This window comes from Vicia villosa, unplaced genomic scaffold (assembly GCF_029867415.1).
Source record: "Vicia villosa cultivar HV-30 ecotype Madison, WI unplaced genomic scaffold, Vvil1.0 ctg.001084F_1_1, whole genome shotgun sequence".
Taxonomy (NCBI): domain Eukaryota; kingdom Viridiplantae; phylum Streptophyta; class Magnoliopsida; order Fabales; family Fabaceae; genus Vicia; species Vicia villosa.
Genome location: NW_026705476.1, coordinates 196,750 through 205,228, shown reverse-complemented (window position 1 = coordinate 205,228; position 8,479 = coordinate 196,750). Strand labels below are relative to the sequence as shown.

Below are 8,479 nucleotides of genomic sequence, written 5' to 3'. Positions count from 1 at the left end.
CGTCGTGTTCGTGTTCATCCGATCTTGATCTCTTCGTTTGTTCCGGTAAATTCACTATAAATCTTATTAGATCGTTGATTTTGTTGCTTGATCAAAATTAATATGATAATTGATAATGATGTTTGATTGTCGATGGATGATTTTTGATAATTGATGATAATAGTCGCTTGTTGTTTGAATGACTCATGTTGATCTTGCTTAATTGATTCAAATGTGAGAATAGTGATGGTGTATGTTGATGATATGTTGAGTTTGTTCATGAATTCAAAATCGGCACATAACATGTTTGTTAAAATGAGTGTGAGAGTTGATTTTTGACTATAATTGATGAAATATTGAAAGACATTGTTGTGGTTATTAGTTGTTGACATTTGCTTATGGTTTAGTGTTGATTTTATGAGTTTTTTAATATCATTTCAATGATGTGAATAGTGCTGGAAATTTATGTGATTTTATTGATGTTTTTGACATTCTAATGTGAGTGAGAACTATGATAATGCAAGTGTGTTGGTGTTAGAATTTTTCGGTGCTAAGTTGTTAATGATTGACATGAAATTTGGTTGGAAATAGTATGATTAAAAAGAGTGCAATGCTGGAAATTAATTCATGCTATGTTTATGTGACTTTTGAACATTTGAGTTTGTTTTTAATGTTGGTAATATTTGATGCTTAAGAGATAATAACTCAAGTTGTTGAAATGTTGCATAAAAGAGGTGTTGGGGGATTTTTCTTGTTCATGGTGCTTGGTTTTGTTGATTGTTGAAAATGTGGTAGAAAATAGTTTGGTTGACACTTGTTTCATGGTTCATGATAATCCAATATTTGTTTTGACTCTTGAGCTTTACCATATAGAAAATGTTTCATAAAAAGTGAGTTGATTTTGATTGTATTTGAGTTGTTTCTACCACTTAAAAACATGCTTTCATGTCCAATTTTCACTTGTAAATGTATGTCATCTTTTGCCAATTTATGTGAGACTTTGCATTGAGTTTATGTGTGTTTCTTGAGCATTTTGGGACTGGTTTTTATACCATTATAGTGCAGCCAATTTGACACTCCAATTACCATTTGAATACTTGAGTTTATGCACTAAATTCCACTTGCAAATGTATGCTCTTTGATGTGAATTACCATGAGGTTTCGCAATGAGATTGAACATGTTTTATAGGTATTTTAGGACTGTTTTAACACTATTATAGTGCAGCAAGTTTACTTGATATCCCACACTACACTTCACTTTCCACAATTCATGAACTTGAGTTTTGTTGCAATTTTGCCTAGGCTTTGAGGTGTTGTTTGTTGGTTGTTTCTAAGTGATAATAGAGCTTTCTTGTGTGTTAATAAATGCCTCCGAGTGCCAGAACTTGCTGCTATACCACGCTTGTCGCTTTCTTTCCAAATTTTTCCATAACACGCGCGGTGTGTCGGCTTTACTTCAAAATGTCATAACTCTTGAACCGTGTTGAATTTTTGCAAATGTGAATAATGTTTCTTGAGTAGAATAATGCTTCCGGAGTTGATGGTGAGATTTATTTTCGGTTTCGGCCGACTTTTTTTATCGTTTTCGCTACTGTCCCGTTTCAGAAATCGTGCTTCCGAGCCGATTTAATAAATTCCGACCGCATATTTGAGTTCTTTGGCATGTTTCTAGCTTACCATAAAACTTTGGTTTAATTCCGACAAATTTAGTTTTTATCGTTTTTACCCAATTTTTACGGTTTCGGTGTATCTTTTGACTTGTAAATACTTGCTTTGGTTTCCATAATACCTGTGTATATATTTGACTAACATTTGAGTGCTATTTCTGGTTGTTATCTTACTTTCGCTCGATTTATGTTTAAAAAGTGTGTTAATGTCAAAGTTCTCATTCGTTATCTTTTTTCGGTATAGAGTACCAACACAATTCCGATTGCAATGTTTGTTATCTTTAACTTGTGTGCTAGTGTGCGAGGCATTTGGATAGTCACCGATCGACGCTCATTGCTTGAGTGTTCCGCTTTATTTGTGAGACACGGTTTCATTCACTCGTGTCGTGTTCTCATCCCGGAGACACGTTTCTATTACTTTATATCTACTTGTTTGGTTTTCTTATTCCTCTTGCAGGTGTATTGTGATTATGCTCGATGCGCATGTCGACCTTGTGCTTTCATGGCTAATCGGTGTGCTGACTATTTGCTTTCGCTTTGCTAGCTCGCTCGCGGGATCCTTAGTTTCCTTGCTCTCTTCGCTACAGTTTACGGGTCATAATCCTTTTGGTATTGATCCCGTTTCATTTTATTTTTCTCGCACTTTATCGCTTTCTCGCATCATCCTTTAACATGAGAAGAAGGACTTAGACATGCATCTGGCCAAGCCCTCGAAAGAGGCTCTGTTTTTGTTGGTGTGTTTACATTTGTGCTTTGCAGCAGGGAGTCACGGTGTAATAAGTCCTATATGGCACTCCTATAAGTCCTCTTGGAGGGCATGCGGAAAGGGTTAGTAATCAACCCCCGCCCAGTCTCATCGAGTCCGTTCAGTAAGCGCACGTTATGCGTTGCTCGCTTCTGAACCTGCACAAGATCTTGTTATCAAGTATGACAGGAAAAGGGTTCATGCAGCCGGACCCCCGCATTTCCTATAGCTCGCGTTGCTTGAGGTTGACACTCGGTGTACGCACGCACCGTTTTCCTTTCAGATCCGTGACGGCTTGGTTGCTGAGAGGGATCCGCTCCTCTTGTCAATGGCCCGATCATTTTCGCGAGGTCTAATGCTTGGTTGACTCGGGTGATTCGCTCCCCTTGGCTATGGCCGGACTGCTTTTCTACCACTCGGTCAGTACCGTTGGTTTTGTTTGCTTTATGAGCGGAGCTCGTTTGTGTGATACTATTGTTTGCTTTCCGTCTCCTCCGTAGATTGTTAGTTTAGTTTAGACTCGTACCCTTTGTATGATAACACTAGGTAGCGAGCTTTCCCCATTAGCTTACGTTTTCCTCATGCATTCCTTAAAACACAAACCACACTCTTTGATTTTCGTTTCTTAAGAGCTTGTTATTTCCGCTCCATTCCCAGCATAAGTCTCCAAAGGTCGAGCAGCGGAGTGTGAATGTAACTTGTTCACCTAAAAAACACAAAACAACAGAAACTAGTTAGCCGAGCTACGGTAGCTCTGATTCTGTAAACCAGATACGTAGGCAGCGGGGTAGGGCCCGTGCGAGCATAACTCTTTCTTTTCCCTACATTTTGCATGCATTTTAGTCCAGATTAGTGCAGTTTGCTTACACACCCATAGTTTTAGACACAGGCGTGGATACCATCGAGTACGATGGGCGCAAGGGGTGCTAATACCTTCCCCTCGCGTAACCGACTCCCTTACCCTTTTTCTCTGGTCGTGAGACCGTTTTTTGTTTTGTGGTTTGCTGGCATTCCCTTCCTTTTCAGGATAAATATGTTAGTGGCGACTCAGTTAATTTTCGCGGTAGCGACACCAGTGCGCTGACATCGGTCGCAGTTTCTAACGGTGATGTGGACATCCTTCCACAGGTTGGGCCAAAAGAGACCTGCCTGCGGAATCTTAGCGCATGTCTTTGATGTTCTAGCATGCCCACCATAGGGGGCATCATGGCAATGATGTATTATGCTTTCTATTTCTTCTTCCGGAACACATCGGCGGAATATCCCATCAGCGCCTCTCTTGAATAGCAAGGGTTCATCCCAATAATACTGTTTAAGGTCATGGAAGAACATCTTCTTTTGTTGATAAGTCATGTCGGGCGGAAGCACTCTTGTAGCTAGGTAATTGACGAAATCAGCATACCATGGCGGTGTGGTTCCGGTGCTTAGTGTCTTAACGGTTTGCGCTTTAGGTTGTTCCAATGTGTCGCTTTCGGATTCTAAATGTGCTATTAAGCGTTCATAAGGGAAATCATCGTTGATTGGTGTTTCTTCTGTCTTAATACCTTCCATCCTAGATAAATGGTCGGCTACAATGTTTTCGGTTCCCTTTTTATCTTTGATTTCCAAATCAAATTCTTGTAGTAGTAGGATCCACCTTAATAGTCTAGGTTTTACATCTTGTTTAGCTAGTAGATACCTAATGGCTGCATGGTCGGTGTAAACTATTATTTTTGCTCCTATTAGATAGGAACGAAACTTATCTAACGCGAAGACCACGACCAGGAGTTCCTTTTCGGTTGTGGCGTAATTCATTTGCGTAGGGTCCAAGGTCCTACTTGCATAGTATATTACGTGGAGTTTCTTATCTTTCCTTTCGCCTAAGACTGCTCCTACAGCATAGTCGCTTGCATCACACATAATTTCAAATGGTAAATTCCAGTCGGGTGGTTGCATTATAGGTGCGGATATCATGGCTGTCTTTAGTACTTCAAAGGCTTCAAGACATTCATTGTTGAAATCAAACTCAACGTCTTTCATTAAGAGGCTAGTCAGAGGTTTAGAGATCTTAGAAAAGTCCTTTATGAATCTTCTGTAGAAACCTGCGTGTCCTAAGAAGCTTCGTATCTCTCTAACTGTTTTTGGGGGTTGGAGATTTTCTATTACTTCGATCTTTGCTTTATCAACTTCTATTCCTCTTTCGGAGACTACATGTCCAAGCACAATCCCTTGTTTAACCATGAAGTGACACTTTTCCCAGTTTAGGACGAGGTTAACTTGTACACATCTGTCCAATACTTTTTCTAGATTTGAGAGACATCCTTCGAAATCTTCCCCACACACTGAGAAGTCGTCCATAAAGACTTCCATGATGTTGTCTATGTAGTCAGCGAAAATCGACATCATGCATCTTTGAAATGTCGCAGGGGCGTTTCATAATCCGAAAGGCATTCGTCTATAAGCGAATGCTCCATAAGGGCACGTGAAGGTTGTTTTCTCTTGGTCATCAGGGTGAATCGGAATTTGAAAGAATCATGAGTAACCATCCAGGTAGCAGTAATAGGAATGTTTTGCTAAGCGTTCGAGCATTTGGTCAATAAAGGGAAGAGGGAAATGGTCTTTCCTCGTGGCTTTGTTTAAATTACGATAGTCAATACACATCCTTGCTCCAGTCACCTTTCTTTCGGCTATAGATTCGCCTGACTTGTTTATGGTAACTGTTATGCCTCCCTTCTTTGGTACACAATGGATCAGACTTACCCACTGACTATCCGAGATTGGATATATAATTCCAGCATTCAGAAGTTTGGTAACTTCATCTTTAACTACTGTGCTCAAGATAAGGTTAATCCTTCTTTGATGCTCCTAGAGGTTTTGCAATCTTCTTACAACATGATGCGGTGCATACATATGGAAGGACTTATTCCTTTAAGATCAGCAATGTTATATCCTAACGCAGATGGATACTTTCTTGGAAATTGTAATAGCTTCTCAGTCTCTGTGGCTCCTAGCTCCGCGTTGACTATTACTGGTCTTTTGAGCTCATCGTCTAAATATTCATATCTAAGAGTCTTGGGTAATGGTTTAAGGTCCAAGGCTAGTTTCTTTGGGCAAGGCATAGGGTTGGGTGTTAAAGCTAAGCATTCGCTTAAACTATCGTCTTAATATTCTGGACGCCAATTGTCATCTTTGAAAATCAGGGGCATCGGAATCTTTATAACTTCAGAGTAAGATTCTTCTAACAATCCTATCTCTCTTATACATTCATCAATAACATCCACCAGATAACATGTATCTTCTATAGTTGGGGCTTGAAGGAATTGTGTTAGAATAAACCTGACCTTCTCCTCACCTACTTTGAATGTCAACATGCCCTTCTTTACGTCTATAATGGCTCCAGCGGTAGCTGGGAAAGGTCTTCCTAAGATTATATGAGTATTGACGTCTTCTTTTATGTCCATAATTATGAAATCCGTAGGGATGTAGAATTGTCTGATGCGGACGGGTAAATTTTCAAGAACACCTACAGGATACTTGACAGATCGGTCTGCAAGTTGTACTGACATCTTGGTTGGTCTTAAATCTCCCATGTTTAGTTTCTCGCAAATGGACAAAGGCATTAGGCTAATACTAGCTCCTAAGTCACATAAATCTTTGTCTATGACATATTCTCCTATATAGCAAGGTATGGAGAAACTTCCTGGGTCTTTCCGCTTAGGTGGCATTTTATTTTGGATTATGGCACTACATTCAGCAGTGAGTGTTACAGTCTCGTTGTCTTCTAATTTCTTCTTATTCGATAGGATTTCTTTTAGGAACTTAGCATATGAGGGCATTTGGGTAATGGCTTCTGTAAACGGAATTGTGAAGTTTAACTGTTTACGAAGTTCGACAAATTTCTTAAATTGCCCTATGTTTTTAGTTTCCTCGAGTCTTTGAGGGTACGGGAAAGGTGGTTTATAAGGTTGTGGAGGTATGTATGGAGTTTCTTTCTCCTCCGTCTCGCCTTCCTTGTCCTCTTGCTCTTTCAAATCACTTGGTTTATCCTTGGGTCTACTTTCCTCCTCAATTGTCTTCCTAGGGCTTTGGAACATAGCAGGGTTTTTAAGCCTAGGGTCAGTCGGTTCATCCATCTCTCTACCACTTCGCAGAATAATAGCATGAGCATGTCCTTTTGGGTTTGGTTGTGGCTGTCCTGGAAATGTCCCAGCAGGTGCGGCAGTAGGTGCTTGTTGTTGTGCCACTTGAGAGATTTGTGTCTCGAGGATCTTGTTGTGAGTGGCCAACGCGTCTACTTTAGTCGCTAACTGTTTGATTTGCTCATTAGTGTGCACGTTTTGGTTTATGAAATCCTTATTAGTCAGAGTCTGAGTGGCTATGAAATTTTCCATCACTATTTTTAAGTTAGACTTCCTAGGGACGTTAGGAGTAGTGAATGGTGCCTTTTGATATCCAGGTGGTACACTGGGTGCTTGACCAGGTGCGTACAAAGCATTATTGTTCTTGTACGAGAAATTAGGGTGATTCTTCCATCCTGGGTTATACGTGTTTGAGTAGGGGTTTCCTTGAGCATAGTTTACTGGTTTAGGGGAAACTCCTGCCAAAAAAAGGCACTCGGGGGCAGCATGTCCAGTCATTCCGCATATTTCGCAATTTGGGGAAACAACAGCCATGGCGGCTACAGGTTCTATAGTGAGGTTTTCAATCTTCTGAGTTAGGGCATCGACTTTGGCGTACGTGGTCGAGGCTACTTATCTCGTACATCCCACTCTTCGTTGAAGATTTCTCTCCAGAAGTTTTCTCTGATTCAACTCTCTCGCTTTCCCATTGATAATGGTTTTGAGCTATACTTTCGATAAGTGTGTACGCATCAGCATATTCTTTATCCATTAGTGCGCCACCTGTGGCGACGTCAATTGTAAGTCTCGTATTGTAGAGGAGACCATTGTATAAGGTATGGATGATTAACCATTGTTCTAAACTGTGATGCGGACAAAGTCTAAGCATGTCATTGTATCTCTCCCACGCTTCGAATAAAGACTCGTTTTCTTTTTGTCTAAACCCATTGATCTGGGCTCTAAGCATGGCGGTCTTACTAGGTGGAAAATAACGTGCCAGGAAGACTTTCTTAAGTTCATTCCAGGTCGTGACAGAATTGGCGGGTAAAGAATGGAGCCAAGATCTAGCTCTGTCCCTCAGTGAAAAAGGAAAAAGGCGCAGTCGGATAGCTTCCGAACTGACACCATTTGCTTTTACAGTGTCTGCATATTGCAAGAACACTGACAAATGAAGATTAGGATCTTCCGTCGCATTTCCAGAAAATTGGTTTTGTTGTACAGCTGACAACAATGATGGTTTTAGCTCGAAATTGTTCGCCTCAATAGCAGGAGCAGCAATGCTATTGTGAGGTTCAGCTTGCGAAGGAATGGTGTAAGAATTGAGAGGACGCGGCTGTTCTCCCATAGTTGATTCTTCAACTAGTTCAGAAGTAGGAGTAGGAACAAGAGTGCGAGTACATCGTAATCGACGTGATACAGTGATAGAACGCTCCTGTTCAGGAATTGGCAGCACTAAGTCTTCACTTCGAGAGCGAGTACTTGGCATGCACAAAAGGAGATTAGAAAAATTGTTTCCCTTAGTCTCTACAACGTAACAGTTAATTACGATTGTCGACTAAATTAGTCCCCGGCAACGGCGCCAAAATCTTGATCACGACAATGGGGTATGTCTATGATTATGACTGCAAGTGCACAGTCTATCGCGTAGTTTTAAAAGATATCGAACCCACAAGGACTAAGAATCGACCTAATGAGGTTAATCGCTACTACGTAAATCTAAGGCTAATATTCGATTGATTATCGATCGGTACGGGAATTAAAAAGAAATATTATTAAATTTAATTAGGATAATAATATCGGTATGCAATGGTCGGACTTCGGGGATCTAGTAAGCAATCGATGCGGATCGTAATTTAAAATCACTTTTCTGTAGAAATCATTAGTTTAAAAATCCTCCTCTCACTCTCTCGTGTTTATTGATTATGATTTCACTATTAAACCTAAGTGAGCGCTCTTGCTGTATCAATTAAAGTTCAAAGTGATTTTTGAAA

The 8,479-nt window shown here is 40.4% G+C and overlaps 1 protein-coding gene and 1 non-coding gene across 2 annotated transcripts; one reads left to right on the top strand and one right to left on the bottom strand.

Moving 5' to 3' along the window:
• Nucleotides 1–5,531: 5,531 nt before the first annotated feature.
• Nucleotides 5,532–7,043, bottom strand: LOC131633190 (uncharacterized). Its single transcript, XM_058903904.1, has one exon. It carries the CDS (start codon nt 7,041–7,043, stop codon nt 5,532–5,534), a length of 1,512 nt encoding a protein of 503 aa, XP_058759887.1.
• Nucleotides 7,044–7,348: 305 nt separating this feature from the next.
• LOC131633200 (small nucleolar RNA R71) lies at nt 7,349–7,455 on the top strand. Its single transcript, XR_009293256.1, has one exon. It is a non-coding gene; the product is annotated as a small nucleolar RNA R71 (small nucleolar RNA).
• Nucleotides 7,456–8,479: the final 1,024 nt, after the last annotated feature.